A 22,875-nucleotide genomic window follows, 5' to 3' on the forward strand; every position below is an offset into this window, starting at 1 on the left:
ACCTCGTGATCTCCTGGGGGAGGCAAAAAAACGGATAAAAACCCAGGTCCAATTCGGGAAAAAAATCCGGGAAATTCCTCTCCGACCCCAATCTAGGCGATCGACACTTGTCCAGGAGATCACTCGGGTCTTACTATACTAACCATACCTAGGTCCATATCCCTGCCCTCTCCCCATAGCCCCTTATCCCCTTGGCAGCTAAAAAACCATCTATTTTAGTCTTAAATATATTTAAAGTTTCTGCTTCCACTGCTCCCTGGGGCAGTGAATTCCATAAATTAACCACCCTCTGGGTGAAGAAGTTCTTCCTCATCTCAGTTTTAAAAGAGCCCCCCCTTATTCTGCAACTATGTCCCCTAGTTCTAGTTTCCCCGATCATTGGGAACATCCTCGGTGCATCCACCCGATCAAGGCCCCTCACAATCTTATATGTTTCAATGAGATCGCCTCTCATTCTTCTAAACTCCAAAGAGTAGAGTTCCAGCCTACTTAACCTTTCCTCATATGTCAATCCCCTCATTGCAGGAATTAATCTTGTAAACCTTCGCTGCACTGCCTCCAGGGCTAGTACATCCTTTCTTAAGTATGGACCCCAGAACTGTACACAGTATTCCAAATGTGGTCTCACTAATACTGTGTACAGCTGCAGCAAGACCTCATGTTTTTTTTGTCTTTTTTTTTGTTTTATTCTTCCAAAAATATTCCTGTGAAAAGTCTAAGTTGCAGAGTTCACACTGCCTTGGAATGATGGGGTTGTTGGATGATATCTGTTGCGCTTTGATTATGTTGTTGCTTTTAGCTTTAACAGATGTAGGCAAGAACCCAATTTCAGCATTATTAGGCACCCCTCCAGGGACAAACTTATCTGATTTTACCTCCCCACCTCCACGTACAGGCTGTTCTGGAAGAATCCACCGCCCCCACGAATTGCACTTGGATTGGGGGTTGACCAGGACGAATGGGCTTAGCAATCTGTGCGGAGTGCACTCTACTTGCCATGTTCTTTGCTCGCACAGCTTCCTTGCTGCGATCCACTTCCTGCTGGTAGCGTTTACGATCTCGAGCTGCATTCTCCTTCGCATCCTTCAATGCGGACTCCAAAGCCTTGACCCTTTCAGCTGTAGCTTGAAGACGTTTCTCCAGTTTTGGAAGCTCACACCGAAGGTCTGTATTGCCTCGTACCAACTGCTTGTGAACCTTGGTGAGCTGTTCAAGGTTGTTTTCAAGAAAGGAGATCTTTTGCTTCTGCGCAGCGCTCCCACCAGTATCGTCAAAATCCATTTCAGCACTCTTTTTGACTCTCGTGGCCAAGTCTTGAACAAAAAGCTTCCTAAGATTATGGAGTGTCTGGAACTCTTTTGCCACAGTCTCATCAAGTCCTTTGAGATCCTGCCTAGCTTGCTCTCGCCGATCCTGCATAATGGTTAATCCATGTAATTTACGACTTTTCTCCTGATCCACACTTTTTAGCTTTTCATGCTCTACTTGTAGCCGTATGTTTTGAATATTTTGTCCACTATTTGTATCATTCCTCCTGTTGAGACATGGGTTACCCCATGGCTCATTAAACATGTATATTTAAATAGTGATCTTGGTAAGATTAGTTTTCCCTCATCATTCCTCCATAGTCCGTCTTCCCCTCTATTACTTCGGCCAGATAAACTTGTTTGGTTGTGGTTTTTCTGCTTTTTGCATTTTCTTCCACATGTACTGCCCAGTCCTTAAATTGCCTTAACCCTCCGGTTCTGTAACCCACCATGTGCTTCTTAATGTACAAGCTTATTTCTGGCCGCCTGCCGTTTAATAATTCTAATTTTAGTTGTTGGGCGAATGGTCCGTCATCCACCCACTGGACGGGCGCCACTATCCCGCTATTTGCCTTGAATACTTGTCTTAATCTGGCGAAATAGTGGCGCACATCCTCGTCCTTTGTCTGCACACATTCTCTTATTTTATTATAGTCGACCATTTTTCAGTAATGGTCCTTCCATAGCTATTCTCCTTTGTTGGTAAACATTATCATTAGGTTCCCATTCGAAATGCAATCCTGCCGTGTTATGGGGGTTCCAATCCCCTTCTATCAACCACCAATCAATACCGAACATACTTCGCAAGGCGTGTTCATATTCAACACTGTTTAACCGATAACTCACAACCAGGTTTCCAAAGTCCCGTTGCCACCTTGTGAAACTCTCTTTGGGGTGTGTTATCCCTTCTACTGCCTTCTTAACATCCTTGAGTGTCCACGCCCGATATACATATACCGGCTGGGCTGCTCCTCCTGGATTAGGCATGGCTATCATTGGCAAGATATTCCGCTCCCCTTCGCCCACTTGGTTAAAGGTTGGGCGAGGCGGGCTAATTAGGGCCCCCATTGCCTCGGTTATTTGTTCCATAAATGGCCCCAATGGTTTAAAATGAGTTCCTGACCTGGTGACGCTTGGATTTTGTAAACCTGGTATGGGTCCGTGAACTCGGGCCGTCGCGGTCCCAGCTTCGCTCCTTTCTCCCGGTGCAAGGCCACTCCACCTTCCTGAAAATAGGGAGGGGGTGGGCACTCGCTGTCCCGGGGTTCGCCGGCAAAGGCATCAACGTATTTTTAGGCGGCGATCGATAGAAGACCTCGTTGTCTCCTTTCTGTAGGTACGCCGTCGTCTGTTCTTTTTGCTTTTTCTCCTCCTGCCCATCCTTCCGTGCTTTGGCTACACCGAGCCAAATTTGTGCCTGTTGGTAGCCTAACTTATCTTTGTTTATACGTTTCTTAACGGCATCATTTAATATTGCGGACATTAGTTTAGAACAATCGTCTACCAATAATTTACCACTAAACCCATAGTCCCTTTTCCACCTCATTAGGTGTTTACAATTTTGTTTGCTATCTATAAACATGCATTTTTCATCGCCTTCGTAATTTTTTGAGTTTGTCGAACCCATACTCCCCTCTCGTTTACACTGTCAGTACTTACAATTTTCTTTTTCCTTCTTCAAGTCACACTTGACAAGGGTTTATGAAGTCCCAGACTTCCGTGGCCGCGCCACACGAGTAGTTGCACTACTCGGACAATTATTCGCAACAATTGTCTCTTACCCTTACTTCGTTTTCGTTTTTCCTTTCCTGTACAGTTTCGCGAGAGTACAAAGTGGTTCGTCAAAATCAAACAGTTTACCTGGGGAGTACAGGCGTCTGAGTGAGTCTCTCTGTCGAAGCAGTGCCCAAACTCATTCTTTTATACAATGGAGTAAACAAGGACCACAACTTAATCTCATCACGCAGGTATCAGACACAATTTAATCTCATCACACAGCGACCCCAACTTAATCTCATCACACAGCGACCCCAACTTAATCTCTTCACACAGAGTACAAAGTACAAAACCATAATCAGCACATAATGTCATCCCAAGATAGACTTGCCCATACATGATTCTTAAAGGTACAGTCCCCGATAATAACTATAGGAATGAATTTTTATATCAAACGGCCATGTCTTGGTAGGTTTGCAGTTGTGCCATACGCTTTCCATTTTCGGATGATGGATTGAACAGTGCTCCGTGAGATGTTCAAAGCTTGGGATATTTTTTTATAACCTAACCCTGCTTTAAACCTCCACAACTTTATCCCTGACCTGTCTGGTGTGTTCCTTGGGCTTCATGATGCTGTTTGTTCACTAATGTTCTCTAACAAACCTCTGAGGCCTTCACAGAACAACTGTATTTATACTGAGATTAGATTACACACAAGTGGACTCTATTTACTAATTAGGTGACTTCTGAAGACAATTGGTTGCACTGGATTTTATTTTGGGGTATCAGAGTAAAGGGGGGCTGAATACTTTTGCACGCCACACTTTTCAGTTTTTTATTTGTAAAAAAATTTGAAAACCATGCATCATTTTCCTTCCACTTCACAATTATGCGCCACTTTGTGTTGGTCTATCACATAAAATCCCAATAAAATACATTTAAGTTTGTGGTTGTAACGTGACAAAATGTGGAAAAGTTCAAGGGGTATGAAAACTTTTGCAAGCCACTGTAACTTTCTCGGTTTATAGTTTAGTTTTGATTATCTAATTTAAGACTAGGTTTTTAATTAAATTTATGAACAATTACAGTATGCAGTGATGGTATGTCAATTGTCTATTTCCTAAACATGTACCAGATGCTATTTTTTGCATGTATCACATAGGTAGATGAATTGGAACGACGGAGTAAAAGCCAGCACGATCAGATCTGCCATCTGAAGCAAGAATTGACCAGCATGACTGCAGACACGAAAAGGAAAGTAGCGCAAACTGAAGGTACTATAATAGTCACTTTTCTTATGAAATAAATAAGAGCAGGTTCTGATGGACCTGATAGGTCATTTCCAGACGGTATTTTGGTACTGGACTTTGGGATTCCTTCCCTTTCCTCCCATAATGGGGAAGCAGTCAGGGTGCTATTGAGAGCTCGAGCACATGTCAGGAGCACACCCAGGCAGAAGGGGTGCACACCTCATACACTATCCACATGCCCTTCCAATCAGTCACCTGTTCCAATTGAGAAAGAGTGTTTAGTTCTTATATTGACTTCCACTACCATCTCAGAACCACAAAACCAACATGGAGAAAAGTTATCCTGAATGTTAGGGACTGCCTAAAGAAGAGCATAAGATTGTCAGATGTGATCTGTATTCAGTCCTTGATTTAGTACCCGAGTTCTCCACTGCTGGATTGAATGGTGAATCCAGAGGAGATCAGTTCTGCCAGCATCTGACCTCCAGCTTGTGTGACGTGCAGTTCAAAGTGTAGGGCAGAAAGTGTGCACAATTTGGCCCCATATTCACCAATTGCATTTTATTTTATGTCATCTTTACCTGAACAATAACATTAAATTGAATAGCATGGTTGGGGGAAATCGTCTCAATGTTTTAGTGATCCCTTGCAGGTTTGTTTGAAGGTTTTGTTGCTCAGTGGTTGCACTTCAATGCAATTACTTATTTGTGGTTTTACAGTGGCATCAATAAATGTAAATTGCTGAACTGTGTGCAAGTATTGCAAAACTGGTTCAAGGTAAATAAGTGGTTGAAATCTAAGAATAATGCCTTCACAAAAGCCAATTAAATTTGAGTTCTTGAAATCTGCCTGAATATGATTTGAAAGCTAACACTGTGTTTATGAGTATTGGACCATTGTTTTAAGTCCAAGATGAAAATGTAATAATGGAAAAGTAGGATATTTTTACACACATATATTTCTGGAATCTGCTTGAGTTTATTTCTACAACTTTGCTCTCAATCCTTAAAAGTTAGTTACTGATTGCATTTTCATTTCCATTTTGAACTGTCAGAGCGCCTAGAAGCTGAGAAGAAGAGATATAAACAAGTGCTGGATGATACAGATGCAGTACGGCAGAAAGAGGTAATGTGGTTCTGAGCCCTTTAACAAAAAAAAATCCATCGTATCCTCCTTGTATCTTTAGTCCAAACTTTTTGCACTGCTCTCCCAGAACTTGAACATTCATTAATTAAAATGGTTGCTTTGTGTTCTCACATCTAATCCGGTGACAATCTTACCTCTAAAATCCTACATTCAACCTTTGTTGTCTTTTGGAAACAAACTTAATTTCTACAGAAAAGACAATATAATTAATATATTAATTAAATTAGCTTGTTTCTCCATTGACTTTTCTGGCTTAAATCGCTCATCCCCTGTAGAATATATTTTCTGCTCCTTCTCCTGTCTATGATATGATAAACAGAGCAAGTTGGGGCCAAATTAGTATTTTGGATAGTATAGCTTACTCTACATCTTTGGATAGTGTACCTCACTCTACATCTTCTGGAAGCCGAGGGTCACAAAACATAACTTACCACTTGCACGGATTTATACACCCCTTCCCCCACCCCCGTTCCAGCACTTGCATCAGAAATGTACATTTAAGGGCCTGTCCCGCTGACGCAACCTTTCAGCGACTGTCTTCAACCATCAAGCTCGAGGGCACTCGCCTGGAAAACCTCGAGCTGGATCAACCGTCAGCAATGAAACCGCGAGCTGGATCGACCGACCACACACACACGCACACGCGCGCGCGCACACACGCACACGCACACAGACACACACACAGACACGGAAAGCGGGGGAGCGCTGCCTGAAACGGCTGCACAGTACGGTAAGTCCTTTAGAGGGGGTGGGGGGAGAAGAAGTGGAGACACTTTTAAGAAGCCAGACAATTTATATTTTACTTCGGAGTCACGTGAGTGACTACGTGAAGAACCCCGCCAGGACGCATGCGTGTCATATCGCTACACGCATTGCAACAAGTCACAGCAAGTCACAGCAAAGCCTAGCAGCAAAATTTGAAAACCAGGAACAGCAGGTAAGGAGACTCTGCGTTCCAGAATTTGAAAGTCGGGAACAGCAGGTAAGAAGACTCTGCGTTCCTTCCACTCACCTTTTAGGTGGAAACATGGACCGGATCCATGAAGGCTGCGGGAAAGCTGGCGGGGGAGAACCGCAGAGTCGCGGGCAACCGGCAGCAGCAGCCTAAGGCACGCTAAACTCCCGTAATGGGAACAGCTGTGCCCGACTTTCGCTCTCGACTCGCTCCCGCACCGGGCCTGGCCGGGCGGGAGAAGGAAGCAAAAACTAATGTTTCCCCGCGCTGGGTTTTTTCCACAGGAGGGGAAGCTGGACAAAGTGGTGTCCACAAATGCTGCTAGTGAAGCTGGCTGGGGAGGACCGCGGAGTCGCGGGCAGCCGGCAGCAGCAACCAAAGGCACGCTAATTTCCCGTAATGGGAACAGCTGTGCCCGACTTTCGCTCCCGACTCGCTCCCGCACCGGACCAGGCGGGAGAGGGAAGCAAAACTAATGTTTCCCCGCGCTGGTTTCACAGGGGGGGGGGGGGGGGGGGGGGGGGGGGGGGGGGGGGTGGGCTGGAAAAAATAGTGTCCACAAGTGCTGCTAGGAAGCTGGCTGGGGAAGACCGCAAAGTTGCGGGAGCCAGCAGCAGCTGAAGGCACAAGCCCCGTAAGGGATCAGCTGTGCCGACTTTTGGTCCCGCGCCAGCCAGAACACCACGGCCGGGCGGGAGACTATTCAAATGGGGCCGTTGACTTTTTGACAAATCAATAACGGCAGCAGACGGGATGGAACGACGTTCACCCGTAGCAACAATTTTAACCTGGACCTGCAGGTAAGAGCTGCGGTCTTTTTTGTATTTCCATGCTGATTGCAGGTGCAGAAACCAACGGGCTGCAACAAAGCTGGTGGGCTAGATGGGATCAGCTGTGCCAGATGTCCTCCACACCAGCCATATCCACTCCACGGAAGGACAGTAAGGACAAAGCTGGAGAAGGAGGACCGTGGGCAGCGGGCAGCCAGCAGCAGCCAGCGGCACTTGTATCACCCGTAGTGGGATCAGCTGTGCCCGATGTCGCCTCCGCACCGGCCAGATCCACACGGCCGGGCGGAAAGGCTAGACACAAAACAAACAAGGTCGTGGACTCAGAGGAGTCCCACTTTGAACAACCGCGGGCGGCCAGCGTCCGAGAGCGCTGGAGCCGGAAGAAGCGGTGTATGGAGCTTTGCTCCAACGTGACAGACTCCAGGAGATGGAGTCGGGTCACTGTGGGCCCTATGATAAACCCACAGCAGTACCTCTTTGAAGGGCTGCACGGTGCTTCTACCTCATCAGAGGGGAGCACTGCGGGTCAGTTCTGGGCTGACCTGGAAGAGGGGTCCGCAGAAGAAAAGACAAGTGTGCAGGGGGTGCAGGAACAAGAGAACCTACTGGAACCCACTACGGCCAACGACAGCACCCCCACGCACCCACCAGCAGAACTGGTGAAAGCTCGAAGGACCGGTACCCAAAACATGAGTCTTTTTAGGCCATGGCCCAGGCTGGCCTTCTTGGAAGATGCGGGGACCTCCAACGCCAACCAAACCGAAAATCCAGACCCCAGCGCTACAACAGCAGCGAAGAACCTACAAAAAGTAAACCTGCCACTGGTAACTATGGAGGTAGGTGGGTCTGGTTCCCTACAATATACAGTGGGCATGGAGATTGGGTGGAGATTACACTCTTTTCTGAATGCATGGAGCATGATAACAACCGATCCTTACATCTTAAGCAGTATCCAGGGATATACAACATAGTTTATACACAAGTACAGCCCCCCAGTTCAACAAATACTGAACTGAATGTTCGTGCCTTCTGATAAAGGAAAACCAAAAGCGCAAGCTGAACTGAAGCGGCTTCACATAAAAGGTGTAATTGAGAAAACTCAACATGAACCATTAGAATTCGTGCCCAATATATTTATCAAAAACAAAATAGATGATGGTAATCGCATCATCATAGATCTGACAAAATAGATACCTTTGTTACTGCTTAACAATTAATTTCCAAAGGTTACTTCAATGGCCAGCATCGATTTAAAAGATGCTTACTATTCAGTGCCTATAACGAGGTGACCACAGATGTTACTTAAAATTCAACTGGATGGGACAACTCTGACAGTATAAAGCACTGCCAAATGGGTTATCATCAGCCCAGGCTGTTCACAAAAAATTTGAAACCAGCCCTAGCGTTTCTATGGAAACGTACACACATGGTCATGGCAATTATGGGCAAAACTTTGGAATTGGCCAAACAAACTGTAACAGCCACAAAAAAGTTATTTGGAAAACTGGGATTCATTTTTCATCCAGTTAAATCTAAACTAACGCCTTCCACTACCATGGACTACCTGGGGTTTCACCATTGACTCAGTTCACATGTCGGTGACTCTGCCTAAGGGAAAGGCTAGAGATTTAATAGAGGCTTGCAATAACCTCACTGACATCAGCAAACCATCCATCAGATTGGTAGCTAAAGTAATTGGCATAATGATGGCTGCCTTTCCAGCCACACAATTTGGACCTCTACATTACCAAAACATACAGAGAGCTAAATACAAGCACTCTAAATTATGCAGGTCACTTTGACAGATCTGTGAAACTATCAATCAAGCTAAAATGGAACTAAAATGGTAGATGGATAACATCTGGCCTTGTACCAATCCAATCATTGTCAGTAACCCTTCCATGGTACTACAAACTGATGCCAGTGCACTTGGGTGCCACCAATACCATACCCCCGTGGTAGCATACATTAACCACAGGTTGGAAATAAATCGACATCATGTGACAATCTGGCTATACAAATTGGCAATGGTGTATCCAGAGAGATATTTGGATATCAGCCACTTACCTACCAGGAAGACTAAATTCAGTGGCAGACACCAGGTCACGCAAATTTAATGAAAACACCAAATGGATGTTGAATAAAATAGTATTTGCTGATATCACAGCAAAATATGGAACACCAGATATCGATTTATTCGCATCCAGACTTAACCATCAGTTATCAAATTATGTTACATGGGAACCGGACCCTGGGGCAGCAGCGACAGATGCATTTTTGCTGACAGATGCATTTCCTTTCCTGCTGCAGTTGGGGGGGGGGGGGGGGGGGGGGGGGGGGCATCTGGTATTGGTAGTACCCGATTGGCCTACCCTCCCCAGTGGTTCAAACATGGTATCAGAGACATGAACATCCCGTCTGTTGTGCCTGGCAGGCCTCACTACGATGAGGGGCTCAGTGCAGTGCCATCAACTGCGCCAGAAGTGCCCTATCGACTTACCTATGGCAGGGGACAGACCATTACACTGTTGGGACTCACCCACTGGTACAAAACATATGAGGGGAACCAGATACTCCCAAATATGGGGTGTGAGAATAATCCTGAAGATGCTCAGGAATTGGTCTCCAGCAACAGTTCTGTCCCTACACAGACTGACATTAAAACAGTCATGCTAATGGTATTGGTCACGGCACAGAGGATACAGTAATTGCAAAAACTAGACTGGACAACATGACTTCCTCAACAGAAAATATTACGTTTCATATTTATGAGATGGTAAGCAGAACAGAAAAGGGATCAGCAGGCCTCAATATACAATTAGGTCATACCCAACAGATGACCGTCTGTGTATAATAAGACATCGTCGTTATACATGGAGAAAACTAATATCCTATGAGGCAATGAAAAGGCACATTTTGGTCAGCCACTAGCAACCACACCAAGAGTGATGGTCCAGACCATCTCAAGATGGCTGAAACAGGTGCTAACACAGGCTGGGGTGGATACTAATTTAAAAAATCTCTTTCCACCAGGGCTGCAGCTACATTGGCAGCGATACAGTTGGATGTACCAATGGACCAAATCCTCAAGTCAGCAGGATGGTCTGGAGGGGAAAACATTCCAATTATTTTATAATAAACCAGTAATGAAACCTGGAACGTTTGCAGAAACAATTTAAGTTCTGTAAATTAATTTAAACCCATAAAAAGGGGTTATAAATTTGTGTTAAAAAATTTTATGATTTCAATGTCGAATTCATGTCCAAATTATGTTAACACAATTCCTCCCACAGTCAAGACAGACGTGATGCATGGACTCGTTTCCATGGCATGAAATCACAGAGCTTTAAAATCTTCACGTAGTCACTCACGTGACTCCGAAGTAAAATAGTAAGATTAAACGAGAACTTACCAGTTTGAAGTTTGATCTGTATTTTATGAGGAGTTACGATGAGGGATTACGTGCCCTCCGCTCCCACCCTGATCATATACTTAACTGGTATCTCTTCTCTAATCTTACTATGTTTAGTCATTACAGTTATCTGTGATTTCACACCGCTGCTTTGAAGAATGACACGCATGTGGCCTGGCGGGGTTCTTCACGTAATCCCTCAATCCCTCATCGTACTAATCTTACTATTAAAGTTTAGCGGGCATTTCACATTAGGTCGGTGTTCCTTAGACCTGAAAACTCTAATGAGCCAATTTAAAATGCCCGGTCAGCGAAAGAGATTGCCTATGGCTGCCCTCAACTGCCTATAACTACATAGCGACCCCACTGCACTGCATTACGAGTTTAAAAGAACCATGCCGACCAATTTTCTCGTGGAAAATATTTCAATATGCTGAAAAGTTTTCTCGACCAAACTGGGGCCGCGAGTATGCGGGAACTTCCCTCTAGCATGAAGGAGAGTTCCAGTGACTTCATAGGACCTCCTATGACCATGTGTCGACCATGCTGCGCATTTGAGTCGAGGACAAACTCTTCTAAACTTGCAAATTAGGCCGCCGCAGTGGGACAGTCCCTTTATTGTTTTTTCTTTACCCTTCAGCTAAAGTGTATCACATCACACTGCTCTGTACTGTATTTCATGTGTCACTTACCTGCCCATTCTGCCAAACTTATCGATTTTATACTTTCACATTTTTAATATGACATTATTACATATGATTAAAGTAAAAAAATAAAATATATTAATTAAATTAGGTGGTCAGGCCCTTAAACAGCTTACAGGATGGCAATCTGCCATGAACACCAACAGCAAGGAATGATGTGCCTCATGGCACCTTTCTGTTTACAAAAATGCACTGTCTTCCCATATCTAAAAAAATCTCTGGTGTCGGTCTTGACCTTTGGGGGAACATCACTGTCTGCTTCCTGCCTTCAGTCCAGTTTGGTCCATGATGTTACTGATCCTTGAATTCCATGGGCTGCAATTTTGCTAATTGGCCTTTAGTCTGGGATTATACCAAAGCCACACAACCTCCTTGAGTACAGTGGAGAGGGAGTGGAAAGTGGAGCAGAATGAGAATTTAGATGATTATCATTTGCATTCAGTTTGGGATAATACGCACTTTATAGAAAAACAAACTTTGCTCCAAATTTAAATGACTCCATTTTATTTCAATTCAATGTGACTAGTTGTTGCATTGTACTAGTCACTCCTGTCAAGGACCAAGCAGTCGAGCATGATCTCCAATCATATTAGACTTTCTTGTCATTGAACTTGGACCATAAGTCCACGTCATGTTGAAATAATTTGTTCAGGTGATCTTGCATTCCTTAGAACGGCATGAAAGACGAATCATCTTTGATGCTGAAGGACTACCTAAGCGTTTTGTGCGTCAAGCTCTGAGATTGAGTATGGCTTCCAGCAGATGGCAGCAGAAATCAATTACAAGCTAACTTGTCAATGGATTAAAAATGAAAAGGGAATCGTAAATGTTAAAATTCTAAAACTTCTTATGCACATGAAAAGAAATTAAGAAAGCTTGGGAAAATTCTGGGAAATCCAGGTGAAAAATAAGAGTTAGGTAAACAATTATTGACGTATGATGAAAGAATCGGTCAACTGGGCTTCTATTTGCTGGAATTTAGAAGGATGAGAGAGGATCTTATAGTAACATAAAATTCTTAGAGGATTGGACAGGGTAGATGCAGGAAAAATGTTCCCGATGTCGGGGGAGTCCAGAACCAGGGGTCACAGTTTAAGAATAAGGGGTCGGCCATTTAGGACTAAGATGAGGAAAAAAAATTTCGACCAGAGAGTTGTGATTCTGTGGAATTCTCTGCCACCGAAGGCAGTGGAAGCCAATTCACTGGATATTTTCAAGAGAGTTAGATTTAGCTCTTGGGGCTACGGGAATCAACGGATATGGGGTAAAGGTAGGAACCGGATAATTTTGGATGGTCAGCCAAGATCATATTGAATGGCAGTGCTGGCTCGAAGGACTGAATGGCCTACTCCTGAACCTATTTTCTGTGTTTCTATGTAAATCTTGCTCAGAAATCCTTAAAATAGCTAAAAACTCAAGGTAGCCTCTGAAAGTGAACATTCTGGGTCTTTAATTTTCCATGTTATTCTGCCAAAAATTAGCTGCAGTTCATTAATTCCCTGTGTTTGATGTAGTTGTATAACTTTAGACAATAGATACATTTTTTATATTAGACATTATTGACAAGGAAATGAAAAATATGCCATTGTGTACACTCTAAATGTTTGAATACTGCAATACTTGAAATATGTAGCAGGGGGGCAGTGGTTTTTGTAGACAATAAAGTACAGGTACATATGATGCCAGAAAACAACATAATGACGTTTAATGTTTTTGAGGTGCCGGTACGCACAGAAAATGGGTTTAAAATTCATCATTGGTCAGCAGTACGAAACAAATGCTAGATTAGCAACCACCTCTTGCATCCCAATTCTGAGAGGCGGGAACAATGGAAGGAATTGAATGGAATATTGGTAGAGGAGTACAAAGCGCGGCAGATACTGTAGAACCTGTTAAAGATTAGCAACCAAAGACAAATGATGACCCTAAGGTATCTGATCAGGGAACATTTAATTGTGTTTATTTTAATCTGACCAGATGAACCACATGAAACATAACCTGGATGAGACACAGCGGTCACTGCAGGAAAGGATTCACAAACTTGAAGACGTTAAACTTCAGCTGGAAGAAGTGAGTGAGCACACTGGCTGAGTATTAGAGTTGGTACAATTATAACATAGCAATACCTCACCTCATCAACTTTAGACTTTAGGAATACAGTGCGGAAACTGTCCCTTCAACCCACCGAGTCCACACCGACCAGCGATTACCCTGTACACTAGCACTATCCTTTGCTCTAAGGACATTTTAGAATTTTTTTTTTTACTGAAGCCAATTAACCTACAAACCTGTAGGTCTTTGGAGTGTGGGAGGAAATCGGCACATCCGGGAAAAAACCACGCGGTCACAGGGAGAACGTGCGAACTCCGTACTGACAGCACCTGTAGTCACGATCAAATCCAGGTCTGTGGCAGCAACTCCACTGCTGCACCACTGTACCGCCCCAAATAACGGAAATTGTGACGCCGTGAAATTTATTATATGGTTGCAAATAATTCACTGGGGTGCAATAGATGTGGTTATCCATAATTATAAGCCTTTCATTCCTTCAGCTTTGTAACTCTGTAAGACATATGTTAGACCTTGTCTGGAAGTTAAACCTAATGTAAAAACTATAGTAGGAACATTTTGGTTGGTATTTTCAAATAAAAAAGATACAAAGTGCTGGTATTTGTATCAAAGCGAAGGAAATAGGCAGCGTTTCAGTCTGAAGAAGGGTTTCGGCCCGAAACGTTGCCTATTTCCTTCACTCCATAGATGCTGCTGCACCCACTGAGTTTCTCCAGCATTTTTGTGTACCTTCGAATTTTACAGCATCTGCAGTTCCTTCTTAAATACAAAGTGCTGGAGTAACTCAGTGGGTCAGGCAGCATCACTGGAGATCATAGATAGGTGACATTTTGAGTCGGTCCCTTCTTCAAACTGGTCAGCTACGATCTTTAAAAATCACTTCAAAAATAATAATTCTTGAATGCCTAACGTTTTGTATTCTTTGTGGCGACAGGACTTAAGCCGGGCAAAGGCAGCTGCGATAACTGACCGGGCACAAGCTGAAGAGGAGCAGATCAAAATAAGGAATCACGCACGATTGGAAGAGGTAATGAATATGGAAAAAAACTCTTTATTGAAAACTCTAATATCTTATATTACTTAATTTCAAGTGTTTGTTTCATACTAGGTGTATGACTATAAATGCATTCCATTTATTCAAAACCAAATCTCTAGGTCTCGGGGCATGTATGTGGGGTTGAATAAGTAACTAGTTAAGAATCAAGAATCTTTAACTGTCATCTGTATGCTAACAGAACAATGACATATTTGTTTGCTGAAGCGTAACAGGCCCGTTAATGTAATAACAGACAAAGATATATACAATAATTAGTCCGTTAATTCAGCATACCCTAAGTTCCACATTATTGGATTAAGCTTGTTATTTAACTTGCACAGTACATGTAAGACAAGCCATGAAAGTGCCCTGCATCTGGATTTAAACTCCAATACGTCATCCTACAGTATTATAATTTAGTGCAATGAAACCCAAAGGAAGAAAGCAAGGGCACTAGTTCAGAAAAATCAATTTCTGCAGTTAATGCCTTTATTAAGTTATAGGAATGTGACTAATATTATCTGTCAGTAAAAAAAAACAATTAATTTCTGTGAGGCAACAACAAAGCTCAAGGGCAACAATGGCTATTATTAATTAATATCTAAAAGAAAGATGTATAATGCTATAAGTGTATGAGGATTGGAATTTTTTTTTAATTGCTCATCAATTTTATTTCATTTATTCAGCAACAGAGATTAGTTCACTTGGAAGAGAAGGTACATCACCTTAATCAGTCGCGTGATGAAATCCAGAATCGTTGCACAGTCCAGACACAAACCATCACTGAGCTACAAGGAAAGAACAATAAGCATACATTTGAAAATGAAAGTTTAAAGCGCCGAATCGAAGAACTAAATCAGGTACTTAGGATCCTGATTCAATGGCACATACTGATTCCTTCCGGCAGGTGCCACTGAGGTGTTAACTTAAGGTTATCGTTTCATTTTCACGTAATGATAACTAAACCACGTTTACTCAAGGGGATTATTTAAAGCTGAAGAAATGTCCGTTTCTCATTTAACTTCCTAATATTTTGATGTTAATTTTGTGACTTAATTGCAATCCCACTTCATACACTATGATTTTGTTTTAAATTATGATAAAATATTTCTGATTAAGCTTGCAATGAATGGAAGTGGAAAGGATGTTTGGGGAAGTCCAGAACAAGGGGTCACAGTTTAAGGATAAGGGGGAAATCTTTTAGGACCGAGATGAGAAAAACATTTTTTACACAGAGAGTGGTGAATCTCTGGAATTCTCTGCCACCGAAGGTAGTTGAGGCCAGTTCATTGGCTATATTTAAGAGGTAGTTAGATGTGGCCCTTGTGGCTAAAGGGATCAGGGGGTATGGAGAGAAGGCAGGTACAGGATACTGAGTTGGATGATCAGCCATGATCATATTGAATGGCGGTGCAGGCTCGAAGGGCCGAATGGCCTACTCCTGCACCTATTTTCTATGTTTCTATGAAAGGTTTAGAGGGATATAGGCCAAATGGGACTAACGTAGATGAGATATTTTGGCATGAACATGTTGGCAAAAGGGCTGTTTCCCTGCTGTATGACATTATAACTCCTCCTGAATTTCCTGCCACCAACCTACACTAGGGGCAATTTCTTTGGAATATAGGAGGAGATCCAACAGGTCATTAGAAGAACATGTAAATGCTACACAGACAAGCAACCAAGGTCAGGATTAAACCTGATTAATGGAGCTGGATAGCAGCAGCTTCTACCGCTCTGACACTTTCTGCACCTTCTAGAGAGTTATGATACCTTGTTATGTATTTTAAGTCTTTACATCAAAGGCAACATTTGGCCTAGAATTGTCATTTCGTATTCTGGTCTTTTTCAATCTTCAATCATTTCCTGTCCTTTTCATTATTTATGTGTTAATGTATCTTTTGAGGACCCCTCAGCTAAAAAAACACAGTAGCTAAAAATAGCACTCCAATTAGCCACTAACTGGTCCATACTCATAGCTTTTGAGTACAAAAAAATCAGCTTTCTTCAACAATAACACCTTGATTATTTTGTTCTTTCACATTTCAGTTTCATTTTGCTGCTTCCCTTGTCGCATGAAATAATAATTAACTTCAACTTTTCTAGTATAATTTAATTTAATTTGAATCAAATTATCCTCAATTGTTTCTTTCTGGATTGGTAAACTTAATTTTCTCCAAAATGTTGTGTAATTTATCCTTGACAGAAATTCATATGGTAGTGGCGGCGCGGCTCTGGCTGCAGCGGCTCACCGGCAGTCCCATTTGTTTTGTGTTTTTTGTGTTGTTTATTTTGTTTTGGTTAGTCTAGTTTTTAGTTTGTGTTTTGGGGGGGGTGGGGGTTGAAACGGGGTTTGCAGTCTCTCCCTGCGGGGGAATGCGACCTTTTTGTCGTATTCCCCTTCTCTGCCTCCGTCTGCGCTGAGGCCTAATGGAGCTGACGACCTCGAGGCTCCAGAAGCAGAGCCCGTCAGGACTCGTCCTGAGCTCGCTCCCGTGAGGGTGGTCTGGCTCAGGGCTGGAAGAGGTTGGGACGCTCCCGTGAGGGCGGCCAGCCCGAGGGTGGAACGAGGTTCCCGACGGAGCGGCCGAGCTCGGGGAGGTGCGGCGCTCGCAGCCCGAGGGAGGTTCGGCGCCCATGTCGGGGCAGGCCCGGCCCGGGGGAGAAGCGACGCCCAAGTCGGGGCAGCCCGGCTAGAGGGAGAAGCGACGCCCATGTCGGGGCAGCCCGGCGGCGCCCATGTCGGGGCGGCCCGGCCCGGGGAAGAAGCGACGCCCATGTCGGGGCAGCCCGGCTAGAGGGAGAGGCGACGCCCAAGTCGGGGCGGCCCGGCCTGGGGAAGAAGCGCCGCCCATGTCGGGGCGGCCCGGTCGGGGGGAGGTTCGGCGCCCATGTCAGGGCGGCCCAGCCTGAGGCTGAAGACGGTGCGGTACTCACGTGAGGGTGGCTGGCGGTGGTGGCCTGAGTCCGGGGTTCGGCCGCGGGCCAGCGGCTGCGTCTGCAGGACTGGTGGGCGGCAGCTTCGACCACCCCGGGCCGCAGTGTTTGAGCCGCGGGACTGATTTATAACATCGCCCGGGGGGGGTATCGCCTCAGCGCAGAGGGAGAAGAGGAGGGAAGAGACTGCAGACCTAAGACTTTTGCCTCCATCACAGTGAGGAGATGCTGGGTGGACTCACTGTGGTGGATGTTAATATGTGTTTATTGTTGTTTTTATTGTATTATATGTATGACTGCTGCAATTTCGGTCAGACTTCGGTCTGAATGACAATAAAGGTTATCTACCTATCTACCTAATTACAGATTTGGCAGTTGTCATCAATCCTTCAATATCCTTCAATAGCTAAAAAAGCTTAAATCGATTTCTTGAAAATGGAAATTTGTTACTGGACAAATGCATTTCACAAGTTCACAAGTTATAGTAGAATTAGGCCATTCGGCCCATCAAGTCCACTCCGCCATTCAATTATGGCTGATCTCTGCCTCCTAATCCAATTTTCCTGCCGTCCCACCTTAATCCTTGGCATCCGGTCTAATCAAGAATTTGTCTATCTCTGCCTTAAAAATATCCAGTGGCTTGGCCTCCACAACCCTCTGATTAACTACCCTCTGACTAAATAAGTTCCTCCTCACCTCCTTTCTAAAAGAGCGCCTTTAATTCAGAGGCTATGACCTTTGGTCCTAGACTCTCCCACCAGGCGCCCAACATCGGGAACAATCTTCCTGCATCTAGCCTGTCCAACCCCTTAAGAATTTTGTAAGTTTCTATAAGATCCCCCCTCAATCTTCTAAATTCTAGCGAGTACAAGCCGAGTCTATCCAGTCTTTCTTCATATGAAAATCCTGAAATCCCAGGAATCAGTCTGGTGAACCTTCTCTGTACTCCCTCTATGGCAATAATGTCTTTCCTCAGATTAGGAGACCAAAACTGTACGCAATACTCCAGGCGTGGTCTCACCAAGACCTTGTACAACTGCAATAGAACCTTTCCTATTCATCTACCTGTCCAAATGCCTTTTAAATGTTGTTACTGTACCTGCCTCAACTACTTTATCTGACAATCCATTCCATATACCCACCACCTGTGCAAAATTATTATTTGAAGTGGTGGTGCTGAATTGTTTTAAGTTCTATCTATACATGTTTTGTATGAGATTGAGATGAATGGAGACAACTGTAGGCATTCAGTATGTCTCGAGCTCATCCACCCATCAGTCCATTTGCTGTCTATTTTAATATTATTTCAGTATAGCCTATGAATAACTAACTCTCTGCAGAGAATGCATATTATGTGTCCAGTATGTGAAAGCTCCTTTCTTTAACTTTATGAAATAGAACTTGAATGTTAAACTTTTAACACTCAAACCCCAATATTCAGGAGCTCTCTGGCAAGGATCAAGAGAGGGTTGCAGAGGTAAATAATGTACGAGTGGAGCTCCAAGAACAAATTGGCCATCTACAGGCAGAGAGAGCAGCACGGGAAGGACTCAAGGAAAAGATTTCTGCCTTAGAGAGGCAATTGAAAGGTACGTGAATAGGTATTAACTGAGCAACGTGTCAAACTACTTCCTATTCTTGTAAATTGTCTCCCTAGTAAACAGTTAAGAATGTCTCTTAACATAGAAAAGTACAGGCCAGGAAGAGGCCCTTTGGCCCACGATATCTGTGAACATGATGCCAAGGTAAACTAATCTCATCTATACGCAATCCATTTCCTGCATATCCATGTGCCTTTCCAAAAGCATATCTTAATTTACATCCTAGAATCACTTTTTTGATTAAAGTAGATTATTTTCAGCTACTTGAATGGATTGAGTTTATTTTAGGGTGATAAAATAATTTGTCAACGGTCTGAACACAATGAAGATAAAATAGACTCTGACAATATGCAATAATGGCAACCCTGTACCTTGATCATCGGGTTTCAGCTAAAGGGAGAGGTAGGATAGACTTGGATTGTTTTCTCTGGAATGTCGGAGGTTGAGGGGAGACTTAATAGAACTATATAAAATTATGAGAGGCATAGATAGGGTAGACCAGGGGTCGGCAACCTACGCCCGCCAGGCCGAATGTGGCCCGTAACCCAAAATCATCCGGCCCACAGGTGTATTTTTTTTTCCCGTAATTATCCGTCCCACAGACTTCCATCATCTCCGGTACCTCCTGGGCCCAAGGCCACGGCGCCCAGGCGTGGTAACGCAAGGACTTGAGGCCTGTGCTGGCGACGAGCCGCTGAGCTGCGCCGAGCTCTGGCTGTACCGCATCCTGCGCATCTTCTGTGTCTGGGCTTCTCTGTCGGGATCGGGGTTGTCTATAGGCCGTCGATGTGGTTCGCTGTCCGCTCACAGACATGCGTCCTGGCCCCTATGCAGAACAAGGTTGCCGACCCCTGCGGTAGACAGTCAGAATATTTTTCCCCAGCCTGGAAATGTCCAACACCAGAGGGCATAGCTATAAGGTGAGAGGGGGAAAGTTTAATAGAGATGTGTGGATCAAGTTTTTTCACTGAGAGTGGTGAGTGTCTGGAATGCATTGCTAAAGGTGGTGGTGGTGGTGGAGGCAGATACAGGAGTGGCATTTAAGTGGCTTTTAGATGGAAGTGCATGGAGGGATATGGATCATGTGAAGACAGATTAGATCAGTTTAACTATGCATCATGTTTTGCACAAACATTGTGGGCTGATGGGCCTGCTCCTGTACTGTTCTAAATTGATCAACTATTTCAAGTGCTAAGTTGATCTTTTATCTTTTTAAGATGATCGAGTAAATCTCAGAATAGAAACAAAATATGTTAACCTGCTATCAATACCAAAACAGGAATGTCTAATACAGGGATGAATATTTTAGTAAATAGCAACCATTATTTTAAACTAGCCCCAAAGTATGGCCTTACTTGATGAGTCCAACCCCAGTTTAATTAAGCACATAATTCTCCTGTTTCATTACAGTGCAGTCATGTAACCATCGAGAAACCTTGCTGGATAAAGATGGTGAAATTTCCTGCCTATTGGAAAAAATCCGTCTGAAAGACAATGAGATAATTCGGATGAAGGAAGATGAAGCACAACGAGCCAGCTTCCTACACAATGCCATCATCTCCTACGTGCAAGGTTCTCCTCTTGGCAACCAGTGTACAAAGAAATGAAATGTCACAGCAGGAAAAACAGAAATTTGGGCAACTAGTACAGAGAGACAGATTTTTTTCCTTCAAATTTTGGATTGTAAATTGATGCATAATTGCAAATCCTTTGGAGAAATATTTACATTTTTGGTACAGACTAACTCAATCCAAATGGAGAGAGATGGCGGATGATGTTTGCAATGCTGTGTGTCAACAGAAGAAAGGTTCTAAATGAGATGATTTATGATGTAAAACAAATTTTGATGGTAGACAATCAAGTCTGAGAAAAGGTACAAGACTGAAAAATTATAGCCTTTATTTGATTATTGTAATTGTAAATATGTTTGTGGTGATTCATGTACAGATTATCAGAGATTAGTTTGCTTCATGGGAGATTTAAGTAATTGGCTTGGTAAAAATGATGTGCAATTTCTGTTTTGGGGTTCTTTAATGTTTCCGTGGGGAAATCTGCAGTTTGCTTCTTTCGCCAAAATTTTATATTTTATACTTTGACATCTCGAAATCAGAATGTGCAATTCACAGTTCTTAACACTATCTATTAATGTTCACTGAATCTCTGGTGGATGATGAAATATTCTGTCCAAACATATGGGACTGCACAGAAGCTGTTGAACTTTACAATTTCTGTGCATTCATCCATAAAAATCTCCTACGGAGATTATTTGCACGGTGGTGTTGAAAACTGGTATATGTACGTGACTGTGAATGTACAAGAGAGTGGATTGGTACCTCACCTTTGAAGTCTCTTGCATCAACTGTTACTCCATAGTAATGTAGAACCAGGACATCCCAAAGGGTAAAATTAATTTATCCTGTTGAGAGGGGTGGTGAGGTGGAAAACGTTACTGGTGTACTACAATATGGACATTTGGGCAAGTGAGAAAGTGGGTGCACATTTTGATGAGATATTTTCCAAAGAAAATTATGTAAGATGTTACATCAACATCTGATAACATTGAGTTGTATAGTTTCTCAATGTCTGGACCTTAATCTACATGAGGAAATGCATATACAGGTGCACAACCTTTTATCCGAAAGCCTTCGGGGTGGATTTCGGAGGGGAATGGAAGATTTTTATTCGTAGATTAGTCCCCTACCGCGGTCGGCTTGACTCTGGAGCGGCTGGCCCCGAGACCGGGGCTCATGTAAATCATTGCATAAATGTTAGTCAGTTAGTTTGGGCGGGATTTTATGTGGTGGTGGGGTGTGAAGGGGGAAACTTTAATTCTTAGTCCCCTACCTGGTCTGCGACTCCCAACATCGCGGAGCTGGGGGCTCTGTCCGGCCGCGGGCGGTGCTGGTTGGAGCTCCGACCCCGGCAACTCTACCCCTGGCTGCGAGGCGCTCCAAATCCAGCGTCGCCCGCAGCCCCAGCTCCGCGAATGTTGGGAGTCGGCGGCCACAGCGCTCCGGAGCTTACCGCACGGCGACCCGGTAAGGCATTGCCCGCTTCCCGCTGGTATCCCAGCGCTGCGACGCCGCCGACTCCCAACATTCGCGGAGCTGGGGCTGCGGGCGTCCGGCTGCGGGCGGCGGTGGATTTGGAGCACCGCGCAGCCAGGGGTAGAGTTGCCGGGGTCGGAGCTACAACCCGCGCCGCCCGCGGCCGGACGCCCGCAGCCCCAGCTGGGAGTTGGCGGCCACAGCGCTGCGGAGCTTACTGCACGGCAACCCGGTAAGGCATTGACCGCTCCCCGCCTCTCCGACCAGGTAGGGGACTAAGAATTAAAGTTTACCCCTTCACCCCCCCCCCCCCTTCACATAAAAGCCCTCCAAACTAACTGACTAACATTTAAGCAATGATTTACAGATGTTTAAGTGTCTCCCCGGTCTCCGGGGAGGAGGCAGCCACTACAGTAGTACAGACCTGGGTTGACCGTGGGTCGTTTCGGGTCAAGTTTGGCGCCAAACGCGAGCTTTGGTGTGCAGACGACATCCTGGGAAAAAATGGCCGGTTTTCGGAGTTTTTCGGTTTCCGGAACTCCGGATAAAAGGTTGTGCACCTGTAGTCTGTTTTGCTTAGTATCATTATATGGAAGAGAACAGGGCTCTGGCTAGATGCTTGAAGGTTCCCTCAAGTAATAGCAAGGAGTTGGAAAGAAAACCCAAAAGGGAGATGTTCTGAGTACATCTGGAGAGATAAATAAGAATGGACCCAAGTGAGAGCAAAAAAAAAATCAGCAGGTCAAGCAACGTTTGTGAAGGCAAAAGATGCAAGTCAATGTTTTGGGTCAAGTCCCTGCATCAAGGCCAAGACAGCAGAAGAAAGGTAGCAGACTACACCAGCACAAAAGGGGATGGGACAAGGCTGGTAGGTGATTGGTGGAAACTGATGGGGAAAGGATG

At 44.3% G+C, this 22,875-nt stretch overlaps 1 protein-coding gene across 4 annotated transcripts in view; it reads left to right on the top strand.

Annotated features, from left to right (window-relative positions):
- Positions 1–21,557, top strand: part of lrrc45 (leucine rich repeat containing 45) — a 47,594-nt gene extending 26,037 nt beyond the window's left edge. For all 4 annotated transcript variants that reach the window (XM_055654159.1, XM_055654162.1, XM_055654161.1 and 1 more), the window contains 7 exons: positions 4,186–4,297; positions 5,328–5,398; positions 13,259–13,351; positions 14,286–14,378; positions 15,074–15,247; positions 18,766–18,913; positions 20,336–21,557. In XM_055654159.1, coding sequence (XP_055510134.1) covers positions 4,186–4,297; positions 5,328–5,398; positions 13,259–13,351; positions 14,286–14,378; positions 15,074–15,247; positions 18,766–18,913; positions 20,336–20,532 — 888 coding nt within the window. In that variant the 3' untranslated portion in view covers positions 20,533–21,557. The remainder of the gene's footprint in view (positions 1–4,185; positions 4,298–5,327; positions 5,399–13,258; positions 13,352–14,285; positions 14,379–15,073; positions 15,248–18,765; positions 18,914–20,335) is intronic.
- The last annotated feature ends 1,318 nt before the right edge of the window (positions 21,558–22,875 follow it).

This window comes from Leucoraja erinacea, chromosome 23 (genome assembly GCF_028641065.1).
Source record: "Leucoraja erinacea ecotype New England chromosome 23, Leri_hhj_1, whole genome shotgun sequence".
In the NCBI taxonomy this organism is placed as follows: domain Eukaryota; kingdom Metazoa; phylum Chordata; class Chondrichthyes; order Rajiformes; family Rajidae; genus Leucoraja; species Leucoraja erinaceus.